This window comes from Neophocaena asiaeorientalis, unplaced genomic scaffold (assembly GCF_003031525.2).
Source record: "Neophocaena asiaeorientalis asiaeorientalis breed wild unplaced genomic scaffold, Neophocaena_asiaeorientalis_V1.1 scaffold91, whole genome shotgun sequence".
In the NCBI taxonomy this organism is placed as follows: domain Eukaryota; kingdom Metazoa; phylum Chordata; class Mammalia; order Artiodactyla; family Phocoenidae; genus Neophocaena; species Neophocaena asiaeorientalis.
In genome coordinates this window covers 3,912,368-3,939,891 of record NW_020173198.1, presented here as the reverse complement: position 1 = coordinate 3,939,891, position 27,524 = coordinate 3,912,368, and the positions used below count along the sequence as shown (strand labels likewise).

General features: G+C 45.3%; 1 protein-coding gene across 1 annotated transcript in view; it reads left to right on the top strand.

Moving 5' to 3' along the window:
- HS3ST4 (heparan sulfate-glucosamine 3-sulfotransferase 4) overlaps nucleotides 1-26,809 on the top strand; it is a 394,533-nt gene extending 367,724 nt beyond the window's left edge. The window contains exon 3 of the mRNA XM_024744344.1: nucleotides 26,173-26,809. Within this exon, the coding sequence (XP_024600112.1) occupies nucleotides 26,173-26,809 (637 nt within the window). The remainder of the gene's footprint in view (nucleotides 1-26,172) is intronic.
- Nucleotides 26,810-27,524: the final 715 nt, after the last annotated feature.

The following is a 27,524-nucleotide window of genomic DNA, read 5'->3' as shown; positions in this document are numbered from 1 at the left end:
AAACCAGAATGGGGTGGGCACAAGAGATTATATTGTGGGACCTCTAGAGCCCTCCTGAGGTATCATTCAGGGATCTTTGTCTCGTCCCTGACCCTGTTCATGGCTACACTTCCCTTGGCAGAAGAAAAAGTATGGTGGAGAACTGGCCATAATGAGTTTCTCCACAGGACAATCCCCAGCTCTGTTCGGCTTTCAGAGAGAAGTGATGTGAATTGGATCAGCCAATAAACACAGGAATGTCACTAGGAGTCCTGCCACAGATAAGCCATGTGGTTCTCACTGCTTTTTGTCAAGTCACCACTGTCCCAAGCATCCTATCTGATGATTCATTAGACCTGGTGGGGTAGAGGCTCCAGTTCCTGCAATAGATACATTGTCTTATTGTGTTCGTCTGGATTCTCCAGAGAAACAGAACCAATAGGAGATTGTCTGTCTATTGAGAGAGTGGTGGGAGGGAGAGGGAAGGGAGAGGGATCGAGATTTATTATAATGGAATTGGCTCATGCCATTATGGATGCTAAGAAGTCCCAGGATGTGCAGTCTGCAAGCTAGAGACCCAGGAAGCCCAATGATGTAAGTTCCAGTCTGAGTCCAGAGGCCTGAGAACCAGGAGAACCAATGGTATAAATTCTAGTCCAGGTTCAAAGACAGAAGGCCAGTGTCCCAGTTTGAAGACAGGCAGAGAGAGAGAGAGTCCTTCCTCACTCAGGCTTTTTGCTCTATTCAGCCCTGCAGTGGATTGGAGGCTTTCAACCACATTGGATAGGGCAAACTGCTTTACTCAGTCTACCAATTCAGTTTTAATCTCATCCAGAAACACAGACACATCCAGAAATAATGTTTAATCAAACACCTGGGCATTCCATGGCCCAGTCAAGTTGATACATAAAATTAAGCATCACACTTAGGTATCTTGGGATCTCCAGGGTATGACATGGAATTTGGCACAAAGCCCGTGCTCGGTAAATGTTTGATGAATGAATGAACACATGGATGAACGTCCAGGGTGATGTATGAAAATTTGGTTGTGTGGATGATGATGGGTGAATGTACAGATGGACATATGGGTAGAGTGACTGATGGGTAGAGGAAAGAAGAGAGAGTGTTGCTACGGCATGGTTAAATAACTCAGCCCAAGTCAAACATCTGCAATGTGGCAGAGCTAGGATTTGAACCCAGGCAGTCAGACTCCATCCTGTGTCAGACTCATACCTCAAATGAAGGATAGATCTGGGACGAACTGGAGCAGACATTGCTCCCAGGGTCAACAGGGGGATCAAAGAAGGGAAATCCAACATGCACTCCATGTCTGTCATCTTCATGAGAAGTTTACTCATATCCACTTACTCGTCCATTCAATAAACGTTCACTGAGGGCTAGTTATGAGCCAGGTACCAAGGGACAGAGAAGTGAGCAGAGCAGACAGAAACCCCTGCCCTTCTGGAACTTACATCCTAGTGGGGGAGGCAGACAGTAAACAAATAAACAGAAATACGAGTCACTGATGGTTTTAGGAGGAAAGGGTGTAGGGGTTATCCTATTTCTATTTCAGCAGAGAAGAGAAGGGGATCCCCGAGAAGAAGAAAGAGAAGAAACTATGGAGGGGCCAAGTGGATATCTGGGGGAAGGACATTCGCATCTGTTATATCGTGTCATTTTCACAACAGTGGTACCCGTAAGGTACCCTCCCCAGTGTTATGTATGAAAAGGTGTGATTACTTAATGTTGGGTACTTGCTTCAAGGTCATGGAGTGGCAGTATATTTGGGACAAGTCTGGATACCCTAAGCCACAAATGCTCTGGGGGGCCCCTCTCAGATCCTCCAGATCCATGCCCACGAGCCGGTGCTTTCTTGGTTCCCCGAGGTATCGAAAGATGACGTAGTTGCCCTAGATTTTGAGGACAGCAGGAGACATTATGGTACGTTTGAGTCACTCCTTTGCACCCTCCCTTACACCTGTTCCCAATCCATGCTGCAACCATACAATAATGAGAAAACTTTTCCATTCTGATTTATGAAAATGAGTCCCCTTGCGTTATTTTCACGCCTCATAAATCTCCCCAACCAAACTGCAGTCATCAGTTCAGGTCTTAAAAAGTTTTGCTTGAACCACCACCTGGCATCACGGAGAGGCTTGTTCTTCCCATAACTCCTGCATTAGTGTTTTCATTATTATCTCATCATCTCCTGTGATCCTCTTAATAGTCTTATGAGGTGGTTAAGGAAGCCATTATTATCCCCATTTTGCAGATGGGGCAGCAGGAGCTCCCCAGCTGAGCCAGGGTTAAGGCAGGAAACGAGGGCCAGGCCTCGCTGTCTTCCAGTTTTGTAAATGGCAACACCACCTGCCCAGTTCCCAATAACCGAAGCCTGGAAGTCATCCCTGCTGCCACCATGTCCCTCACCGCTTGCATCCAGCCTGTCAGCAGACCTGATTACTCCAGTGTGTGTCTCCAACCCCCTCACTCCTCCCATCTCCTCCTCCCACCCCCAGCCAAGCTGCCAACTTTCTTCTTAAATAGTCTCCTCACTTCTATTCTCAAATTCCCCCACATCTCCAGTCCATTCCCCCGACTGGAGTTTGGATGGACTCTTCAAAATTGACCCACTTCAAGTCATCCTTTTACTTTAAGACCTTTCTAATGAAATCCAAACTCCTGGGCCCTACCTGGGCCTGGCCTTCCTTTCCAGCCTCATGTCATAACCCTCTCCCTGGAAGGATGGATTTCTGCTTTTTACTTTGGGATCTCACAGATTTTTTTTTCTTTTTTTTCATAACCAAATAACCAGGCTATATTCTTTTTGTGATTTCCCACCACCCCACCTTTCCGTTTTACAATATTCTCTCTATCGCTTTTTGAAATCTGTCTCAGGATTGTATTCTCTTAACAGACAAGAGGTTCTTCTGTGACCCCAATCGGAAGGCTGTAGCGCAATAACATGGGTTATTATTGGAAAGTATTTACCTTTTTTGGGGCATCAGTTCCCTTCTTCCAAGGATATGAGACAAAACAGTTGTGTGTTACAAAAGCACATCCCACCTCAAGCACTCTTACTTTACAGACAGTGGTCCCACTCAGGGTGGGTGGGTCGATATAACAATTCTGAAACTGGACCATGGCTCTTGAAAGCCTAAAGTCATGCCAAAATCCAGTCTGTGTAAGGCCTCTTGGTTCAGACTAGCAAGGATTTTTCTATCAAGAAGGCCTCCAAGGTATTTGGCACCATCGTCACCCAGGATCCTGAATTTCTGATATTACCTACCTGCTGGGGCATTTGTCATTAATCCTCCAGGCTCACAAAAGGTGGTTCTTTGAATTCTCCGTGTTGCTTCAGGGAAAAAGCCTCTGGGTTTCTTGTCCATCCCACCACCATTCCTCTTTCTTTCTTTCTCCCCTGCTGTTACCATTTTCTTCCTATCCATTTCCTCAAATGGTAACAAATCAAGCAAGGTAAAATACCATTCCTTGAAACAGCTGTCCCTTGGGCAGCGTGGGGCTCATTATCCCATTGAAGATCTGGTACATACAGAACAAATACATCCCACCTCCACCCAGCAATCGCCATGTGTTATGTCGACCTGCCATCTCTGTTGTATAATGTTCGGTGATTTTCTCTCTCTGGGTTTTTGCTCATGTTCCTTCTTACTAGGTGTCAGATTCTGTCCGTTCCGGTTTGGGCAGGCTAATACAATAAGAGTTTATTTTCTACTTACATCAGTAGCCAAGGGGTTGCAGATTATGGGGCAAGGGAAGGAAAATTTTCTTCCACACAGTGATTCAGGAGCCCAAGCTGATAGAGGCTCTGACATGGTAAACATGTAGCTTCTAAGACTAGTCTGGTTGTAAACAGCCACCAGGCAGAAGAGGAAAGAACATGGAGATCATGAGTGGGAAATTTTTATGGGACAGACCTGGGAGTGAACACATCGCTTGAGCATATATTCTGTTGGCCAGATTCAATTGTCAGGGAAGCTGGGAAATGCAACCTGCCCAGAAGAAAGAGAAAATGGCTTTGGGGGAGTAGCTAGCCTAACTCTGCCACCCAGAGTTGGGTGTTTTTATATAATTGCCTTATTTAATACTCACAATAGTGGGGCAGAGAAATCTAACCATCACCACCATCAGTGAAGAAACTGAGGCCTAAGCCATAAAGTAGATTACAAGAGAACACATCATTGTTATGGTTAATAAGTTGTAGGGTCTAGATTTGAACTTCAATCCATGTGATTCCAGCTCAATTTTCTTCTCAAGGAATCACAATTCTTCTCTGAGGAAGGAAGAGATGTCACTCTGGAGCTCTCGAAATTGCCATGTAAGCTGTAACGGGGGAGTAAACCCCCCGTTGGCTTCATAGGAGAGACAGGAGGCACTCTGGCCATCTTCATTAGGAAGTTCTTATCTACCCACCTCACCTCCTACATCGCCAGGTATTGACTTTATACCTTCAGAGGACTCTCGCTGGCTACTTGATCTTTTTTTATTTTTTTATTTTTTTGCGGTACGCGGGCCTCTCACTGTTGTGGCCTCTCCCGCTGTGGAGCACAGGCTCCGGACGCGCAGGCTCAGCGGCCATGGCTCACGGGCCCAGCCGCTCCGCGGCATGTGGGATCCTCCCGGACCGGGGCACGAACCCGTGTCCCCTGCATCGGCAGGCGGACTCTCAACCACTGCGCCACCAGGGGAGCCCTGGCTACTTTATTTGATTTCCATGAGTGAGACTTTTGGTACATGATTAATCCAGACCTTCCCAGCTTAATTAATCTAATAACACCGTTTTACCAAGCTATAAATTCACTTAATGACCATATCCTTTAAAATTCAATACCGTTGAGTGTTTCACATCCATTTGTATATCCTATTCTTTTTACCCCTGGAAACCAAATTTTAAAGAATGGTTTTTTATCAGTGTCATTAAAAACTACTTAAAGTGTTTGAAAGTAGATAAAATATGACAACTTACACACCAATACAGAGAAAGCCCAACTTTCATAAAATGTGCAGGTAGGATAAATACATACACACACACATACGTACATACACACAAACACACACTACAAATACAAAGCTAAATTGGAATGCTTTTAAACATTGTTTAGATCTTAAAGTGCCGTAAATGTGGTTTTTTAAAAAATACATTTGACTGGATTTAGAACTCCTCAAAGGAAGTGTGAGTTTCATGACCTGACCACTAGGTGGGTTGCTCGTTAAGAGAAGTTGGTTTAGATAAACTGGCTTCAGTTAAGGCATCTATAGAGCTCAGCATTATCTTGTTTGAAGGTGTCCCTTCCTCTGATACTACTCACCAGTCACCCTAACTAAGTGTGTCTGGAGCCAGTTGTTCCTCCTGGAAGCTTGGGAATTTAGCCTCTCTCCCACCAACCTGTCTTGGTCTCTACTGTGTCTTTAGGCTTGATGCTGTTCGTGATTGACAGTGGTTGAGAAAGGACAATAGGGACTTCCCTGGTGGTCCAGTGGTTAAGACTCCGAGCTTCCAAGGCACGGGAGTGCGGGTTCAATCCCTGGTCAGGGAACTAAGATCCCACATACCTCGCAGCCAAAAAAAAGGACAATAGCCCAGTAAGTTGAAGTCACCTTAGACTCACTCTTCTGACTCTAGCAAGTGACCAAAACATGACCATTTGGGGCTGGTACCACTTGTTAAAGGATCAGCAGATCCCTTTTTTGGAAGCTTGGTCAGGGCTCACAGAGAACCCAGGACTCAGTTCTCAGAACTTTTCTCTCTTTTCACCCACTCCGTTTCTGAGTTCAGCCACTTTCAAAGCTTTAAATATCTCCTGTATACTGATTTTCAATTGACAGTTCTCAATCCAGACCTACTAACTCTCGATTTGTAAATCCAACTGCTTCCTCAACATTCCCACTTGGGTATCTAAGAAGCACCTCAAAATTAACATGTCCAAAAGCAAACTCTTTGTTTCTCAACTCCCCAAACCCTGTTCCTCTTGAGTCTTCCTGTTCTCAAAAAGCCTTGCTCTGTTCTTCCTTTTATTTAGGGCATGAACCTTGGAGTCGTCCTTGATTCTTCTCTTTCTCTCACACCTTCAATCCAATCCACAGGCAAATGCTGTTATGGCTGCCATATGTCATCACACCCCCATCACGCTTACCTTTGCCCGAGCCCCTATTGCCTCTCACTGTGGTGATTTCAGTAGCCTCCTAATTGGTCTTCCTTCAATACTTACCCCCTAGAGCCTCTTCCCCACACAGCAATCACCATGATCTTCTAAATGTGTAAGGCTGGCCATGTCCTTCTCCTCCTCAAAACCACCTACTGGCTCCGTGCTTACTCAAGATAAAATCCAAAGATCTTACAGTGGCCTCAAAGCTTTGTATTACCTGGACCGTGCTGCTTTTCTGCCCTGATCTCCTCCCACTCTTCCAATCTCACACTTCTTTCTAGTCACCCCACCTCCTCCTTCCCTGATCCTTGGATACACCAGACACACTTTCACCCCAGAATTTTGCAAGGGCTCTTTCCTCTGCCTTCCTCCATGTGGCTTACTTTCGTACTTCTTCTGTATCCCTTTTCAGATGCTACCTCTGACCTTGTCTACTTTCACACTTCTTCCGCATCCCTATTCAGATGCTACCTCTGACCTTGTTTTCTGCTTTAAAGTACCCCAGTTTGCACTCAGGGAATTGCCTCTATCCCACCGTGTGTGGTTTGGGACTGGCACTCATTTGGATAATAAACTAGAGCCATCAGATGTTTTCTACCAGGACTTTGGATCTTTAGTGGAGTGGAATAGAAAAGGAGAAGAAGAGGAAGAGAAAGAAGAAGGTGAAGGAGAAGTAGATGGAGGGGAAGGGAAGGACAAGAAGAGGGAGAGGGAGAGGGAGGGGGAAGGGGGAGAGGAAGGAGAGGAGAAGGAGAGGAAGGGGAGGAGGAGGAGAAGAAGAAGAGGAGGAGGGGGAGATAAATAAGGAACGAAAGAAGAATCAAATGAAGCAGAAAGGAAGACAGTTGAATATGACCCATTCCTATGGTGATGCCTTAAAAAAACTATAGATCAGGTCCTGCAGCCTGTGTTCCCAGTTCCCCCATTTCCTACCCTTTCCCAGCCTATTCACAAGATACTCCTTATGAGTCACCTCGTATATCCTTTGAGTAAATTCCCCATTTAAAATAGTTAGCCAGAACCATTTCTTGTTGAAAACCAGTGTTCTAAATGATGGAACAAAAAGCGTGCATATAACTTGAAGGAGAAGCCGAGAGCTGAACATGGAAGGATGTGAGGTTTAAATAGCCCAAAGCGGCCTCATTCACGATCCTTTCGCTCAGACCAGCACTCTGCTTAGACCAGGGACAGCAGATTCAGCCCCTGCCTTTGGGCCACTTAGGGAATGTTAACAATGGCAGCAGATAAAGGCCCAGACCAGTGACCTGCTCAGAAACAGCAAAAAAGTGAACGGAGGACAGTGGAACCGGAAACCTTTCTTCAGGTGCTGGTCCCCTAGCACAGATGCAGAGGCAAGGAGAGATCTCAGGGGAACTGTTCCAAAGCCTCTCTCCTTAGCCTTTACTGTGTCATCTTCCTGCTTAATCTCTCCTCTTCTGCTGGGTGCAGAAGGACTTGACACGCCCTGTGTGCAAGAACTTAGGAAAAGAAAACCAGCAACAGTGTTTCACATCGCTATGTACTGTTCACGTGTTGGTCCGCTGCCTCTCTTGCCATTACAGCCCTTGATTATCTAAACTGTTCTTTTTTGTCTTCACAATTTAGACTAGCTGCCCCCTCTTCACCTCCGAAACTCTCAGGGGTTAGATATTCCCTGTTCCATGGTGCCTTGAACAGACCTTTGTCTGCAACAACGGTCATCCCACAGCAGCATGAAAAGAGCTTGGTGTAGAGTCGGAAAATTCTGGCTTCAAATCTCAGCCTGGTGGCATGTTATTTAGGTATCCTTGGATCACTCTCTGAGCCTAATGTTTTGGTAAAATGAGTAAAGTCATAGAGCTTATTTTCCAGAATTAGAAATTAAAGGATTTGTTGTAGAAATCACCAAGCACAGATCTACATCATAAAGCAAATGTAATAGATGCTTAATCATAATTAACCCTCTTCCTCTTGCTTGTTTGCATATCAAAAGGTAGCACTGATGCAGTTAAGGGAGCTGCCTTACTGGAATCTTGCCATCTGTGTGACCTTAGACAAGTCATTGAACTGCCCCGTGCCTCAGTTTCCTTTTCTGTAAAATAGGGATAAAAGTAATTTTTACCCCAGAGGATTTTTGTAAGAGTTAAATGGGTTTAATCATGTTTTTATTTTTTTTAAGGTGAGTTTAGGCTGTAATTTTTTTCTTTTTAACATCTTTATTGGAGTATAATTGTTTTACAGTGGTGTGTTAGTTTCTGCTTTATAAAAAATTAAATCAGCTATACATATATCCCCGTATCTCCTAACTCTTGTGTCTCCCTCCCACCCTCCCTACCCCACCCCTCTAGGTGGTCACAAAGCACCGAGCTGATCTCCCTGTGCTATGCGGCTGCTTCCCCCTAGCTATCTATTTCACATTTGGTAGTATATATAAGTCCATGCCACTCTCTCACTTCGTCCCAGCTTACCCTTACCCTTCTCTGTGTCCTCAAGTCTCATAAATCACAGCAAGATCCTTTTTGACCCACCTCCTAGAGAAATGGAAATAAAAACAGAAATAAACAAATGGAACCTAAGGAAACTTAAAAGCTTTTGCACAGCAAATGGATTTAATTTTGTAAAACATTTGGAACATATAGTAAGAGCTCAGTAAATTTTGTATAGAACATTTGTTGGTATGAGTACGTTTTAGGTATTGTCAGGGATTTCCCAAATAGGCTGTGGAACTCCGTGATGACAGGGACGGGTAATACTGATCTTCATCTTTTGGGACTTAGCAGACCATCTGGTATACAGTGATCAGTCAGAAATTGCTTAGTAAATGAATGAAGAAATTGCTGATTGATGAGCATTGGTACCCAGTGGGCCCCAGTAGCACTAAGAGAAATCCTGCTTCCTTTCTCCACCCCACCCCCATCCCACCACTCCTGCCCATCCAGGAGACACAGAATAACTTACACTACAAAGACACAAACATGCTGAGGACTAAGTTAAATGCAGGATGAAACCAGGAAGATGACATCACAAACAATCCCTGGAAGAAAAAGAAACTCATGCTCCTTCCATTGACTCCGTGGCAAAATGAGCTGTGATTTACTCCTGCAAATAACCAGCTGTAAAATATTGACAGCTAATGTCCTCTACCTTCCAGGGTGGCAGCGACAAAGGGAGGCAGGCTGTTTAGGTAGTAAATGCAGAATGCAGTCACCATGTCGGTGGCCCTGTTTCCTGCAGCAGCCTCGGGTGACAGCATCATTTATACTTTCCACGCACACAATCTTTTCTGCGTGTTTGTGCATCTCAATTACAGGCCGTTGAGGTTTGTGTGGTAGGCATTATGGATTTATGAGCCAGAGCAAACATTAACTGGCACTAGTAATTCGTCTAGGGGTAGAGGAAGAGAGAGGAGGGAGCAACCGGGCACGGCGCTGGTACCCTGGCAGTGCATCACAGGTCTGGGACGCAGAAATTAGCACACAGCTGGGACAGAAATGTCCTGTCCACCTGGAGACACCTGCTCTCCCAGGCTCATCTCCTGGTATGTCCATCTCTCCACACCCCCAACCCCAGAGATGAATGTAGAAGTGTCACAGGGCTCAGTCCTTGGACCTTTCCTCATCTTTGTATACACCTTAGCGTATACCATCTGTGTATGTCGGCAACATTCAATATTTCACCACGCAGATCTCTTCCAGACTCACTGCTTACCAGGCATTTCCATCTGGATGTCTAAAATCATCTCAAGCATAATGTGTCTGAAGCAGAGCTCCTAATCTTCCCCCACTCTAAACCAGATCTTCTCTCAATGTCTTCCTCCAACCCAGTTGCTCAGGGCTGTTGCCTTGGAGTCACCCTAACACCTCCCATTCCCCTTACAGTCCAAATATAATCCATCCGCAAATTCTATTAGCTCTTTCTTCCAAGTATGCCTAGACTCTGCCCACTACATCACTCCCACCATCATCTCTTACCTGGACAGCTGCAATCGCTTCCTCAGAGCTTCCCAGCTTCTAAATCCCTGTGCAGTCAATTCCAATTCATCTGTGGAAAGTGGTCCTGGAAAATTGCAATTCAGATCATGACACTTAGTCTTCTGCTCAAAAAACTCCAAGGACTTCCCATCACACTCGGAATGAAGTTTCATCATCAGGCCTCCCATTACCTCTCTGATCTCATCTTCTGCCGTGGTCTCCAGTCCCACTGGCCTCCACCTTGCCTCTCTGCACACTAAGAACCCTCCTACCCCAGGACCTTTGCACTAACTGTTTCCTCTGCTTAGAACAGGTTTCTCCCAGAGAGCCACATAATTTTTTCCTTCAATTTCCATACACACACACACACACACACACACACACACACACACACACACATACACATATATATTCATTCTCAGGTAGAGAAGGATTTCTTAAATAAGAAACAAAAGTGCTAGCCACAAGAGTGGTAAATTAATCTACTTTAACATTAAGACTTTTGACCATCAAATACACATAAAGAAGGTCATAAGTTAAGCCACAAACTGGGAGATCATTGCAATCTACATAACAAAGGAGTAGTACCCAGAATACACAAAGAACCCCTATAAATAAGAAAAGAAAAACAATCCAATAGAAAAATGGGCAAAAGATACAGATATTTCAACAAGGAGGAAACACAAATCATCAATAAATGAAAAAGATCTCCCAAACTGAGAGAAATTCAAAGTAAGACAGTAGCAGACATTAAGTCACAAGGAGGATGAATGTGAGCTCTTCTGCACAGGTGGAGGGAATATAACTTAAGCACCATCATCTCATAAGGGTAAGCATCTCAGAGCTCATGATTCAGTATTTCCATTATTTGGAAAATACCCAAGAGAGATTCTTCCCCTTTATACCAGGAGGCATGTACAAGAACTTACATAGCAGCATTTTTCATAAAGCAAACAACCCCAATGTCCATCATCAGAAAAAATGGATAAATAATGCCATGTCCACGCAATGGAATATTATACGGCAGTGAAAATGGATTCGCTAACAGTAAATGCAATGGCATTAATAGATTCTATAAAGATATTGTTTAAGTTTTAAAAAAATTAACAGAAGACTAGAGTATTATGCCATTTTGAAAAAAACAACAAAACTAAACAGCATATTGTTTAGAAATGCAACATATGATACACCCACATACAAGAGAATAACAAACTCAGAATTCAGGAGAGTGGGTTTTTTAGTCTTTAGGTCATTTCCCTAGTAACTCTCAGCTTTCTTGTCCCCTTGTGGGTGGGTGGGGGTCACAAGACTGGTTTTGGTCAGTCAATTAGCAGAAATGATGAGAATCGTTTCCAGGCCGACCATCTAATTACCAATGTGGTATTTTTCTGGAATGCTCACGTACTCACTGTTCCTCCCCTTCTTCCTCTTTCTTTCTCTCATCTACCCGTCTGGCACAACATCCGGGAACGTTTGAGATGGTGGGGAGCTTCACACAGATAGATGCAGCGCTATCAGTAATTTATGGGTTGGTATATATTTATGATATATTTATATTATATTACATCATATTATATTACATTATTTTATATTATATTATATTATATTATATTATCTTATATTATACTATACTATACTATATTATATTATATGTGTTCCAGGGAAGCTGTACAGACGAGGAGGCCTTTGGATCAGGCATGCCATGAACAAGGGCTCCACCAGTCAGTGGGCAGGAAGGAAAGGGTATTTCAGGAAGTTGGAACATCATATGCAAAATCTAAGATATGACAAAATCCATTGTTTCCAGGAAATGGCAAGATAATTCTAAGAGGCTAAAATGCAGAGTGCAGGGGGCGCACGGCAGGGCTGTGGCCAGAGCACAGCACTCCTCACCGACGAACTGACGTGCAGGGGTCAGCAGGGCCTGGCTACAGTTTATTCTTGCCAGCAGACCCTTCCTTTGAGTTTTGTCCCTCCCTTACTTCTGCTTGGTTGCACCCAGTCACACTCATTTCTGCATAGATTATTTTCCCATCAATATTTCTCAATGCCCAAGGTTCACATGACACTCCACCTGTTCCTGGTGCTGCCAGGGGCACAAGCATTCCTGGCAAAGGTCTGTTACAACATCTGGAAAGAGCAGGGGGATTATTCTGGTCCAACCAAGCAAGCTTTTCCTGGGAGCCATTTTGGCCTTTTCCCCAAGTTGCTCAGAGTCTGATAAAGGAGACAAGGAAATACATAGGTGCCATATTGTGGGATGAGTCAATGGTAGAAAGAGACCAGGCAGCAGACTCCACAGCAGGGAAGTGTCTTGTCATCCTGGGGCAAACAGGGCAAGTGGGCTGAGTCCTGAAGGATGGTTATCACCAGGTTGGTGAAATAAAAAGGGTCAGTACCATTAGGCGCTGGTGAGGGGACAGGGGTATATATCCTCACACGGTATGAGTGGAGCATACTTTGGCATGACCACTGTGGAGGGCTGCGTTAGGAAAATACTCGAACGGGTACATACAAAGAGAGGCGTGTGCAAAGGTGCTCGCGTTAGCCGTCTTTGTCATCATGGAAAACTGATGACAATCCCAGGAGCCTTTACAGGGAAATGGCTAAGTAAACTGTGGTTTGCATATGCTATAGAACGCAACATCCATTTAAAAATGGGAAGTGAACTGATAAGGGGAAATCTCAAGAGGTATTCTTTTTTTCTTTTTCTTTTTTTAAATTAACTTTATTGGAGTCTAGTTGCTTTACAATGTTGTGTTACTTTCTACCGTACAGCAAAGTGAATCGGCTATACGTATACATATATAGATGATCTTATTTGCAAAGCAGAAATAGAGACACAGACGTAGAGATCAAGAAGGATTCTTGAGTAGAAAACCCAAGTTTTATTTTATTTTTTTAACATCTTTATTGGAGTATAACTGCTTCACAAGGGTGTGTTGGTTTCTGCTTTATAACAAAGTGAATCAGCTATACGTATGCATATATCCCCATATCTCCTCCCTCTTGCATCTCCCTCCCACCGTCCCTATCCCACCCCTCTAGGTGGTCACAAAGCACCGAGCAAAACCCCAAATTTTAGAATGCTGCATAGGGTAGTATACTATTTGTGTCAACATACTCACTCCCGAGTGCTTACATATTCACCCAAAGACAGTGGGCTCTGTGCAGGAGGGCTAAGCTATGAGACTAATGATGAAAGACGATCAGGGGTCACTGAAGGCAGATGGGGAGCTGTAGGCAGTGGGAAACATCTGTCTGTAGAGGAGTCAATGGTATTATGTTTTTCTGCAACTAAGCCAGCCATCTGGACCTAGAAAGGGAAACATCTGATTCCCCTGGAATCAGAGTAGCATATCTACCCAATTCAAGGTGCACAGGTTTGAGGCTTATTAAGAACACATCCACACAGGTTGACAAGTAAAGAGGAAGCCTGTTTCCCAAGGCAGCATATCAAGTGTGTACTGAGCTCCGGAATGGGACCAAAAATTCTGTAGACCAGGAAGAGTGAGTCCAGGCAGAAGATGAGATCCACAGTCATCTGGGGGCAATGTCCTGCTTCCCTGGGATCTTTGAGCATAAGCAGAGTCTTACTCTGCCAGGACTACTGTGAGAGGGTCTGGGGAGGAGCGTAAAAAGAGAACAGCGAGGGAGTATTCATTCCCCCTGAAAACATCCTCCAGAAATGGAGCTTTCTTAACATGTTGATACCATGACTGCGGTGTCACTGTGGATAGATGTGAGAGGAAGAAGTTTGTAGGCAATTGATCACACATGCAGCAGAGGCTGTGACTTTTTTTTTTTTGCGGTACGCGAGCCTCTCACTGTCGTGGCTTCTTCCGTCGCGGAGCACAGGCTCCGGACGCACAGGCTCAGCGGCCATGGCTCACGGGCCCAGCCGCTCCGCGGCATGTGGGATCCTCCCGGACCGGGGCACGAACCCGCGTCCCCTGCATCGGCAGGCGGACTCCCAACCACTGCGCCACCAGGGAAACCCAAGGCTGTGACTTTGTATGTGCTCCTCCCCAGCCAGTCAGCAGCACAGCTCCGTGGACCTGGATTTTCCCAAGGCTCCCGCCCCTTGGTGCTAGAGCCTGGCCAGGATGCTGAGTCCAGCCCCTGAGAAGTCTGGCAAGATGTGCAGAGCCTCAGTGAAGGGGGTTGGGCCGTGAGCAAAAGGAAGCATCAGCTCTCAGCCTTTCCTACCTTCTCACCAGCTGGAGGTGAAGAGATGGAGGCCCACCTACCACCAGCTTAGACCTTACTTCGCTGCCCTTGCCTTGCTGCATGGATGCATGAAATGAGTAAAATGTGTAAAGTGTGTAAAAATGTAAATGTGCACATCCAGAGGGGTCATTCGTTTATTCATTGTCATTTATGAAGTACCTGTTATATACAATGCTCCATTAGAGACAGATATAGTACCTAGTGAATAAGAAAAAGTTCTGCCATTGCAGAGTTCAGTTCCGGGTAGAAGGGCATCAGAAATCATGTGAACTGGTGAGTAAAGTAGGTAAGTCCAGATCTTGACCAATGCCACATGGTGTGAACAAGAAGAGAAACCAGACGATGGGATAGACAGTAACTTGGAGCAGGCATGATTTTTGATAGAATGATTAGGGAAAGCCTCTCTGAGAGATGACTTCTGAGTGGTATGTTGATGTCACAAAATTCATAGCTGATGGACCAGACCAGCGTTATCCAATAGAATGTTACGTGATGATGGAATATACTAGAGCTGTACCTCCAACACAGTAGCCATTGGCCATCTGTAGCTATTGTGCACTTGAGATGTGGCTCTTTTCCCTGAGAAATTAAATCTTCAATTCAGTTTAATTTTAATTAATTTAAAGTTAAATAGTTCCATGTGGCTAGCGGCTTTCATAATAATCCAAAGCCAGACGCTTAATATGAGACCTGAATGACGGGAAGAAGCCAGCTCTCTCCATCCTTCTTCCTAACTTTCTTTCCTCCTATCCTTCCTCCTTCCCTTCCTCCCTCCCTCTCCTCCTTCCTTCCTCTTTTCCTTTATTCTCCCTTCTCTTCTTTCCAACTGTGCTTTTCCCCCCCCTTCTTTCCTTCGTCTCTTCCATCATTGGGCAAATATTTATTGAGACCTATGTCTCAATTCTAGGCACTAAGTGAGATGCTGGAGACTCAGCAGGTTACAGAAGTGCCAACCTGTCTTCCTTCTGGGATCTTGCTTCCTTTAGGACAGACAGACTAGACACAAGAAAATGAACACATAAACAAGATAATGTCAGATAACAAGAAGCCCTAGGAAGGGAACAAAAGAGGCTGGTGTGAAGGAGAGTGATTTAGATGGTGCCTGGGGAAGGGGATTGCCCTCTGAGTAGGTGATGTTTGAGCCAAGACTTGAATAATAAGAAGGAGCCAGTTGTGGGACAAGTAGAGGAGTGTGTGTGTGTGTAAAAGAGAAACACTCTGTAGATCAGTGTGCATGAATATGTGATGATGTAACATTAGAATCTTCAATCTTTGGGGCACAGTATGTGTGCCTGTTTATGTATATCTTTCTAGTTGTTCACTGATCTTCTTTCCTATTTGTCATTTCTCCATCTGTTACATGATCAGATGGATGGGTTTGAAAATCTGTTTAGTATTTCATGCGCTCCAAGCTGTGAAAGTCAGGTCTAAGTACAGGCACAGCAGGGCGCACTGATGAATTTATGATTGGGGGATGCACCCTTATGAAGGAAGTATCTCAAGGACACACCTGGAAGGCTCTTACTTGGGCACTTCGTAGGAGAGGAGGTCCTGCCCTCCTGGCCAAATGTAGGGGAAAAGGGGGGTTTCTGGGCTGCATTCTGTTGGCGGAGAGAACAAGTTTCCTTCAACACTAGAGTTGGTGCCTGGCCATGTGACAAAATATTGTTCTTCCCAGCACCGTTCACACCTGTCCTTCATATGCATGGATGCCTCCATCTTGACCGAGTTATTTAACAAGTTTCCGTGGGCAGGCATGAGTCGACCTGAGCAGCCCTTCCACCAATAAAACATCCAGTGCTTTATTATATATATATCGGTCTAGCCGATTAGATTCCTTGCATCACAAGGAAGAGACACGTACAAATTATTTACAAAAGCAAAGTTTGTTTTAAGGACGCACATGAGATAAACATGAAATAACCTCACGGTCAGCACAGGTCCTAAGATGGCATTCTCTGTGAATGCACAGTGAGTAAACAGGATTCATATATAATAGCAACAATAATTAACACTTGTACTCAGCAGTTAATTCCTTCCAGGCTCTGTGCTTAAGCCTTCATTCATTCTGGCTGCTGTAACAAAAATACCATAGACTGAGTGGCTTAAGCAACAAACATTTATTTCTTACAGTTCTAAAAGCTGAGAATTCCAGGATCAAGATGCTGACAGATTCACTGCCTGGTGAGAACCTGCTTCCTGGCTCATAGAGGGCTATCTTTTCACTATGTCCTCACACAGCAGAAAGTGGGAGGGAGCTTTCTGGGGTCTCTTTCATAAGGGCACGAATTCTATTCATGAGAGCTCCACCCTCATGACCTAATCCCCTCTCCAAGGCCACACCCCCAATACCATCCCATTGGGTGTTAGGATTTAACATATGACCTGTGTGGAGGGGGGCACGCACATTCGTTCTACAGCAGCATCATGAGCACCGGCCCTCTCAACCTTCACAAAACATGCTCTGAGATAGGTCTTGCTTGTGATCCCCATTGTATGTGGAAACTGAGGCTTGAGGTGGTTAAATAAGGTTCCCAAAGTCCGTTAGAGTGAGGACGGCAGAGCCAGGATAGAGCCACACCGTAGGGCTGAGACATGCAAAGGACGACAGAGGCCCCCAAGGCAGCGATGAGCAGACACACAGCTGGGAGTGCAGCGTGCGGCGGAGAGACCTGGAACGGGGCCTTCCCGAGAGGAGCCCTCTCCTGTCACCGTCTGTTAAATCGTGAGCACAGGTGCCCAGGCAGACAACGCTGACACCTCCATGATCATCGTTTCATTGTGGCACCTGCCCTGTGAAACGCCGAGCCCGAGGAAAGAAAATACAATAAAACAGCTAATAGCAGTGGGTGTGTGAGGTTCTGCAGTGGGACACTCTTTGAATGTGTATGAATAAAGGATCAGAGAAGTATACTCTGGGTGGAATCCCCAGTCAGGGGCAGGTGAAGTGAGCCATAATCTTGTGAATTCAAAATCAGGGAGCATCTTGTTTTCCAATCTCTGGAGTGAGATGGTCCAATAACACAGAGGAGGGATTGGAGGGAGAGTTGTGGGTAAGAAGGCACTGATGGAGCTGAGGTTGTAAGTAGGCAAAGGTTTAGAGTTTAGAACCCTGCTTCCCAACCTGTGGGCTTGAGAATTACTGCAGGGACCTTCACATCCCTATAGATACCGAACACTGAGTATAAACTACATCAATAAAAATCTCATACACACACATACGCGCACACATGGCCACATTCAAAAATGTAGATTCGGTGGTGATGACTCAATCACAAATTCATTTTAAGGGATTGTCAAATTCATTGTTGTTTTTTGTCCATATGTGTTTTCTAAATCAAACCATATGGGGCTTCCCTGGTGGCGCAGTGGTAGAGAGTCCGCCTGCCGATGCAGGGGACACGGGTTCGTGTCCCGGTCCGGGAGGATCCCACGTGCTGCGGAGCGGCTGGGCCCGTGAGCCATGGCCGCTGAGCCTGCATGTCCGGAGCCTGTGCTCCGCAACGGGAGAGGCCACAACAGTGAGAGGCCCACATACCGCAAAAAAAAAAAAAAACCATATGAACAAGTCAGCTTCTGTCATATGGTGGCCTATTGATGCTGAAGCCCCGGGGGGGAACTGGGAAAAGCCAGGGATGACAAGGAGAAATAAAAGCAAGCCTAGGATTTGTGCCATTTGAGGTATGGGCCCCATAAAGTGGCCAAGCTCTGCCTAGCACTGAAGCTTCCCAAGTGCTTGGGCAGCCTGGGATGGCAAGGAGAAAGAGATTTCTAGGAATTCACCAGAATCTATGCTAAACAGAAGCTGTTTGGTGCTCTCAGAGTGGGTCGTATCAACGCCCATTGGAGAGGTGGGTTTCCATGAATCAGGGTCATCATTTACAGAGGGGTGTATATATTAGACAACCAGTAATAGGCATTTAGATTCAGAATTTAAGCAAGGCTGATCTCCTTCACTCATTCAACAAATAAATTTGTTTGTACCTACTATGTGCTACGTTACACTAGCAGCAATAACAAGGGGGGACGTTCACCAATACTTGCTCTGTGCCAGGATGCCTGATACCTTTTCTTCTGAATGAGGAGGAGATGCTATTATACCCATTTGACAGATGATGGAACTGAGGATAAAAGACATGAAATGAGTAGCTAAAGCCACTAGTGGTTCAGAGATGGAACCCCGAAGTCAAACGCTGAGCCACCCGCCTTTGTCAGGATGAGCACCCTCTGACAAGCTTCTAAAGGAGGTGACTGTGGACTCTGGAATCAAGTCGACCCTCAGCCAGGAGTGATTCTCTACCTGAAACTCATGGAACTCCGTGAATCCTCAGAGACAAGGATAGACCTCACAGACTATTTTTATTCTTTCAGGAGATGTGAACTTCTTCAGGGCACATCTTGCTCTTCATTTTGTCTCCTAATGTACCTGGCACATGACAGTTGCCAAATTCATGAACAGATAAATGGTTTTCTCTCTTTTTCTTTCATAGATCCTAAAATATCTGTACCTGCCTGGCACAAACTTTAAAACCACCGAAGTGCCTGAGATCCGGGTTTGCTCTTTTCTGCCACAATGTGGTCATGTGCCGGGCTTCCCTGGTGGCGCAGTGGTTGAGAGTCCACCTGCCGATGCAGGGGACGCGGATTTGTGCCCCGGTCCGGGAAGATCCCACACGCCGCGGAGCGGCTGGGCCCGTGAGCCATGGCCGCTGAGCCTGCGCGTCCGGAGCCTGTGCTCCGCAATGGGAGAGACCACAGCAGTGGGGGGCCCGCGTACTGAAAAAGAAAACAACAACACTGTGGTCATGTGTCATTCAAAACTGGAATGCTTTCCTCATTCCTCTCCAGTTATTCAAATTCTTTGTGTTTCTTCCAAGCCCAGCTCCTTCTGTTTGCCTTCTTCCTCCCCTTCCTTCCTCAGTCCTTTCCTTCCTCTTGTCTTCATTTCTCCTTCCTGTCGCTTCTAGGTGCCTTCATTCTTTGCTTCAGCTCTCTCCCTCCTTTCCTCTGCCCTCACTTTTCTGTCACCTCCTTCTCCCTCTTGGTGGCAGGTGTGATTTTGTCTGAAAAGAGACCTCTGCCCACACCAGAGATGCCTCATCTGATGCACAGACCACTTTACAAAAATGGGAAGTTCAGGTGTGTCCTTCAAAGGACTTGCAGTCTGTTGCGGGGCAGGTACCATGCCTGCTTTGGCATTGCTATATACCCGACATAATAAGCACCAGCAAACACTCGTTGGAATGAATGAGGGAATTCATATTAACATAGCCCTTTCATGGTACAGGTCCAGAGAGGGAAAAGTCCTTGTCCTAAATGCATTTGGCAAGTTAGTTCTTAAGTTAGAGCTATAACTCAGGATCCCTTCTTTCTCACCTTCAGTTTGGTCCTTAGCCGTATGGCCCTGGCAAAGGCTGCTTCTCTTGGGTCTTTACATAAGAAATGTGGTTTCCAAAGGGTTTGACTTTTCATCTTCAGGGATTCCAGGATTCATAAACTTGGATTTGAAAAGCAGCATGAACTTTCCAAAAGAATGAGGCCGAAAAGTAGTCCTGAGCGGGGTTTATTGTCTTCTTTGACTCAGTTTCCACATCTCTATAATGGGCTCAGTGAATTGTATTCTCCTTGTGCAGTTCAGCCAGAATAATATGTGAAACTGTCCGTCTCGATGCTTGGCAAGTAGCAGGCGCCCGATTGAATTTCTAAGTTTCTTTCCTCAATGCAGGAGAAACAGCCTTACCTCATGCCCTGGCTCTAACCACCATTCTCTTGGGTTACAGTTTATCTGGAGGCCTCAGAAAATATTGCTCATTTATGCACCATTTATCCCACTGGGTAACGCATTTGGGAAAATGTGAGGTGCCCACATACCTCTGATTCAGGCAAGCGAAAGGCAAGCTCAGCTGCTAACCCTTCCGGAGAGCATGGGCTCTTTACATCTAATACGGGTGACTGCCTTCTCCCTCGGCATTCGTGATGGTGTCCATTTTCTTCAATCGATGACGCCCCGGAGAGAGATGTCGCAAATTGAACGATGGAGTTTGATCTGGCAAGAATTTCTGGGGCTTCTGGCCTGGGTTTCTGTAACTCCCAGTGGTGAGTTAGTGACAGCCCACCTTTACAACACACATAATGAGGCTCAGTTTAAGATTCAGCTTTGCCATCTACCAGCAGAGTGACCTTGGGCCAGTCACGTAACCTTGTTGAGCCTCTGTCGTTTGGTTAAGCATTGCCAGGCAGTAACTAAGAGCTCTGGCTAAAGTTCACGACAGACCTGGGGTTGAATTTCAACGCTACCTCCTGTTACTTTGGACGAACAGATCAATTTCACTGAGCCTCAGTCTCCTGACCTCTGAAGTGGTGAAGGTAGTAGTGCCTTCTTAAGAAAGTTGTTTTAAAAATTCACGGCTAATGTATTGCGAGCCTACTATCTGTGAGGCAGTCTTTTAGGCATTAACTCATATCATTGTCACAAAATCCCTATGAAATGGGTATTATCAGTATGGCGCCTGTTTTCCAGATAATGCAACTGAGACACAAATTACTTGGGTTGGTAATTTGCCCGGAGTCACAGAGCTAATAAGTGGATCCAAATTTGGTTCCTCTGGAGGCTATGCTCTTAACCACCAGGCTGTAGAGCCCAGTGTCTGAACATGCTTAGAGACATTGATCTGGTGTCAGAATTTGAACTCTCAACCACCAAACAGCACAGAGAGAGTACTGGATAAATGGCGTACGATAACTACTGTAGGATCGCTATTATTGTTGTTTCCTATGAAGCCATGGATGCTGTCCTGCATCCAGATGGGGCTTGTGCTCAGCCCAGCTCCCCCACCAGCAGAGCGGAGGTGGTGGAGGGCGAGCGAGTTGGATCGTGTCTCATAAACATTTGGGGTTGTGAGAGCAGCTGTGTGATCCTGCAGGCTGACTCTCGCTTCAGGACTGTGTGTTGACGCTGATGTCACGGCTGCTCTGAGCACCCCAGATACTGTTAACGAGCCGTTCCAAGCCCAGATGCAGTGTTTTCTCACCATATGGTACACACTGCAGTGCAGGGTCCTTCAGATGAGGGATGGCTTGGAATTCAGAAACACTGAACCCCACGTGAGGGAAACCTACTTAGAGGAGCCCTCCAAACTGCCCCAATTCTCCTGACTGCTGGCGATCCTGTTTTCATTCGTATGTCATTCGTTCATTCATCTAATAACCACACATAGTTATGGGGCAGCTGCCACGCGGCAGGCACTGGGGATACAAAGGTGAATAAAACATTGCCCATGGCTTCCGGAAACTGAGCTCAGCCATGGAGGGGTGGGAACCAACCATATTATGACATTCTCCTAAGCTCTGTAATACAGGAAGTTATCAAAGACCCTGGTAATTCAAAGGAGTTAGTGAAAATCTTTGCTATGGAATTTAAAGATTTGCTTTGCACACCGGCATCTGAACGCTTTTCCTTATTCAGGAGAACTCCCCAGATAGGCAGAGATTAGGTCCCGCCTTCTACTAGTGAAGATGAAGAGAATCTGACATTCCTTCACCCTACTTCCTGGCAGGCGGGCTGTGAACTCATGATATAAATGTCCCCCTCCAACTGGGATCTCCCTTGAGTTCCAGACTCCTGTATCAGGATGGTTACTCAACTCCTTCACTTGAGTATTTCGGATTCCAAGTCCAAAATCAGACTTGGTATCTTCCCCTGAAACTAGCTTCTTTCTCAGTTGTCTCCACGTCAATAAACCGCACTACTACTTACCCATTAGCTCAGGCCAACAGTCTCGGAGTCTTCTATGACACTCTCTCTCTCTCGTACACACATCCCACCCATCCTAAAGGACTGTTGGCCCTACCTTTTAAAGGCATCCTAACTGTGAACACTGCTTCCCAGGTTGCCCTCTCCACCTGCATTCCCGCCACCCCCATCTCTAACCTGCTCTCCTGAAATGGCCTCTTGGCAGGCTGCCTTCCTTCTGCTCTTGCCACATACCTGTGTGTTCTCAGCAAAGCAGCCAGGAAAAAAAAAAATCTCTTAAAATGTAAATTTTATGTTGTCTTGTTTCATGTTCTTCAGTGGTTTCTCATCACACACGGAATAAAACCCAGTGTCTTCCCATGGCCCCTAAGACCCCCTGTGGTCTTTCCCTCCCCACCCCTTGACCTTATTTTCTCACTTTCTTAGCTTTGCTCAGTCCCCTGTGTCATGACTGGTCTCCTCCCCATTCCTCAAGCACAGAAAGATGTGAGAACATGGGCAGTCAAAATGTCAGACCCAGTCAAGAAGAACTTCCCTAAAACCAGGAGAGAGAAGGAAACTTGGGATGAATCATTCCTGAGAAAGTAGAGGGAGACAACATCCAAAGCCCACTTTGGGAGAAGTTGGTCTTACACATAGACCGCCCTCTCTAGTCTTTTAGGAAGAGAGACACTAGGATAGATACAGAAATAGCTGCTGGGTCGTGGGCCCAGGTGAGAAGACTGGTGAGGGGACAAGGCCTGAGAAATGAGCAGATTAGGACAACAAAACCCATCACAACAAAGCCTCGCCTTAGGACAGGAGATAAATGGTTTATTCATCCATTCGTTCAACAGATATTTATTCAGCACCTGCTATTTGCCAGAAACTGGTGGTAGGTGTTTGCTTGGCCAGTGAGCTTAGGAACCAAGGATATACTCACCAAGTGAGACTTCGAAAAAGTATCTTTAGGTTCTGAGTCTATTTCCTTCTCTCTAAAAGTGAAATAGTAATGATAACCCGCTCTGTTGATTAAAATAGTTATTTATGTGATGCTATAAAGAACTCTCCTTTTACCAGATGTAGTAGTAACACTGGAAGCTCTGTCAGGGAACGGACCTTGTCTGTTTTGTTCACTAGTATATTGCCATTTATGGAAGTGAGCGTTTATGGAATGAATGAATGAATATAACTGATTCAGAATCATTTTTGGAAAGGGGGTACTGCTACTTCATTGATTTTGAGCAGCTACTGGATAGCTTCTTACCAGCAAAAAATCCTGTGTATCTCATGCAACAACAGTTGTATCTTGGCTTAATGAGATGGTTTTACCATGTGTGCCCCAAATGCAGGAACTGTCCTCAAGTGCGTGGTGTAATCCATCTGTAACATGACGATCAAAGCCGTTTAGGCGCCTCTGCTCCCCTCTACCTTCTCCATTGCCTTCTCTAGCCCCGCTCCTCTCATTGCCTTTTGCACCAAGCACTGAGCTAGTCACATAATTACTCCTATACACGCCGGCTTATAGGCTGGGTACCATTTATCTCAGATGCTTCTGATAAAAGACTCGAGATCAACACAGATCTTGACAGACTGTAACAATTAGCTGAAGTGAAGGAGATGAATTTGTCAACGTAAAGATAAACACTGAGGTCTAAGAAGTGACTGGCAGAGACTGGAGGAGAAGAAAAACCTAGCAGCTGCTCCTTGCTAAAGAAAAAGACAGCAAATTAAAAGAAGCAAGATATATCTGAGGGGCAAAAATCTGGAAGAGGCCATGTAAAAATATCTATCTTCAGTATTTTTTGCATCAACATTTATTGAATATTTTTATACTATGAAATGAGTTCTGTAATAAAAGAAGAGAATCTCTGAGCTCTCCAACTGAAAGAAAAGTAGGATATCAGTATATTCTTTCAACTTCAGCTGAACTAGTAGCAGCTTCCCCATTGCTCACCAGTCTCCAGATCAGGAAGAACAGTTGATGACACTGGCTTGAATCAGAATATCCTTCTTTTCTAGATCAGTTCCTTAGTTCCCATGTTGTTCACCTTTTCCATTTGGTCAAACGGAAGTATCTTCTCCTTACTCTTCTCTAAGAATTGCTGTGCCAATGATCTCGTGCCTCTTAAAATTCTGGCATTCACTGGACAGTATTCCAGGTGATTTACCTGCATTATCGCGTTCAATCTTCATTACAATCCTATAAGGGAGGGACTTTTGTTAACCCTCTTTTTTAGATGAGAAAATGGAGATTCAGAGTGGGTTTAGTCACTTCATCAAGGTGACACAGCTAGTCAGAACAAATCAGGCACATGTGACTCCCGTAAAACAGTGGTCCTGAGCCCCGCCCCTCCAAACGTCACAATTAAACCTGATAAGAGCCAAACAGGCACACAAACATGAAAACTTTCAAAATACTGGGGAGATAATATCAGTTCAAGATGAGCATGGTTATTTATGGCCAGGACTATTGCTTTGATCTGAAAACTCCTCACTGCCCAACCATTATACACGAACCGCATCAACCTCCATGTGAATTCTCTACATTAGGCAAGTGCCTCTTGCCTGATAAAAATGCTTGCCGAGGAAGCTCAGAACCCAGTAGCAATTAATTATTGACAGAGCATGTGAATTAGAGGTAAAAGAAGAATCCTTCCTTCTCCACACACGCAATAGTAAATAAATTTAATTATGGTAGGGGAAGCGGAGGGATCTTCGTCTGTATTAAGCTTTATTAGTTTTGTTAGCTGAGACATTTAAAAGCATGTCATCATAACAAAGAGGTCTTGTGTAATCCCAAATGTACCACTTTGGTGCAAGGCTCGGAAGTGAATGGACTTAATGGAGATGGATGAAGCATGTGGTGACAGATGGCCTGCTGTACCGACAGGTACAAGTACATCAAACTCCTTTAGTCTCTTGAAGTTCCCAAGTAAGACAAGGCCACTCTGAAGGCAAACATGGATGGAGGGGTGGGTTTGGAGAAGCAACCTTGGGAAGGAAACCAAGAGATATGGGTCCTGCTGTGGGATCTGTCACTGGCTCACTGGGCAACCTTGGGAGCCAAGAAAAGAAATCCCATGTATAAAACTAATTCTATGCTAGATGCTGTCACACTGTATGTCACACTATATGTCATTCGTTTCATCCTCAACTGAACTTGAAGCAAGTTTTAGGATTTTTACAGATGAGGATAATAAGGCTCGGGGATGTGATTCAACTTGCTGAGGTCGAAAAGCCTGTCTGATTCCCTTTCTCTGGGCTTCAGTTTCCCCATTTGCATAAAGATGCCTTTGGATTAGGTTAGGGGTCAAGAAATGTTTTCTTAAAGGGCCAGATAGGAAGTATGTTCAGCTTTGCATGTCATATAGTCTCTGTCGCAACTACTCCACTCTGCTGACGTAGATGCAAAAAGCAGCCACAGAAAGGCATGTGTGGCCATGTTCCAATAAAAGTTTATTTATAAGCATTGAAATTTGAATTACATATAATTTTCACGCATCACAAAATTTTAGTCTTACTATTTTGTTTTTTTCCCCATCCTTTAAAGATGAAAAATCATTCTTAGCTGTGGGCCATACAATGACAGGAAGCAGGTGGTAGTTTGCCAACCCCTGGACTAGATCATCTTTGAGGTCTTGTTGAGCTCAAACGCTTTTCCAAAGCCACTACAGCAGTCGTATCCTTGATTTATTAAGATCTTACACATGCCAGATTCTGTGCGAAATGCTTTAAAAGCATTATCTCCCTTAATCGTTTTACAACTGTGTGAAGTAGGTGCTATCATTATCTTCATTTCAGAGATTATAAAACTAATACATAGAGAAATTAAGAGTCGATCTAGGTGAAACATAACTGGTAAGAGATAGAGCAGAAATTTAAATGGAGGTACATAAGATTCCCGTGAATGAACTGCGCAAGCTTTATGCTGCTTTTTCTGATAATACTGTAATCAGAACTACAGAGGGATATATAGTCCAAAAAGAACTTCCAAGTGTACATGAATTTTAGTGGGCAGCTCCCCACTGGGCTATTTATATCATACATTTCGTGCAACAAGTTCAGTTATTTCTGGACAGGAATAATCACTCTTTTGTTTTCCTCCGTCTTCCAGAAATGTGATGCCTAAGACTTTGGATGGGCAGTTAACCATGGAGAAGACACCAAGTTACTTTGTGACAAATGAGGCCCCCAAGCGCATCCACTCCATGGCCAAGGACATCAAACTCATCGTGGTGGTGAGAAACCCCGTGACCAGGGCCATCTCCGATTACACCCAGACACTGTCAAAGAAACCCGAGATCCCCACCTTCGAGGTGCTGGCCTTCAAAAATCGGACCCTAGGGCTGATCGATGCCTCCTGGAGCGCCATTCGAATAGGGATCTATGCTCTGCATCTGGAAAACTGGCTCCAGTATTTCCCCCTCTCTCAGATCCTCTTCGTCAGCGGGGAGCGACTCATAGTGGACCCCGCCGGGGAAATGGCCAAAGTACAGGATTTTCTAGGCCTCAAGCGTGTTGTGACTGAGAAGCATTTCTATTTCAACAAAACCAAGGGGTTCCCTTGCCTAAAGAAGCCAGAAGACAGCAGCGCCCCGAGGTGCTTAGGCAAGAGCAAAGGCCGGACTCATCCCCGCATCGACCCCGACGTGATCCACAGACTGCGGAAATTCTACAAACCCTTCAACATGATGTTTTACCAAATGACTGGCCAAAATTTCCAGTGGGAACAGGAAGAGGGTGACAAATGAGGCTAGAGATGTGGAGGGAAGGCTGGTGAATAGCTAGGGAGGCTCCTTACCTGAGTCCTGAATCCCCCAGGGTCTGCAGCCTCAGCCTTGCTGGGGTGCCAAGTAGATCTCCTCCTTTGTCCAACCAGGATTGCTTCCAACGCTGTTGGCTTAGGCAAAGGGATGGATCCCATGGCATACTCATGAGGGTACCAGGCCTGCCTGGGTAGCAGCATCTGGTTGACCAGATGGCCACCAGAATCCACCGCTAATTCTTGTCTTCTGCTCGTTGATCAAGTCTGAAGACAGGATACGTAAATAGTCGTCAAGGTCAGAGACAGTGGCATGAATGTTTGTTTAAATGACAAAAAAGAAAAGAAGGTCTACTTTTGGCCGGAGTCTCTCACTTTAATCTGGGAAGCCCAAGTTCTAGCCCCATATCTGGCAAAGGCCCCTGCTCTATCAACCTCTGCTTTGGCATCTTGCCAGAACACTAATTGTGGCCAATTGCTCCAGGACTCCTAGGGAGCAAGGTCCTCCCTCTTAAAGTGTCTCTAACCTTCTCCTTGAAGGTCTCGTCCCACAACCTTTGACTTACTCCCTCCTCACCTTATGAAGGCAGAGGCATGCATGTTTCTCACCAAAAAATGCTGACACCCCTGGAAGCCTTTCTAGGAGCCCCCGAAGGGGGGTTGAGTCTCTCTCTTTGTGGGTATCCTGGGCGGTGGAGAAGCTT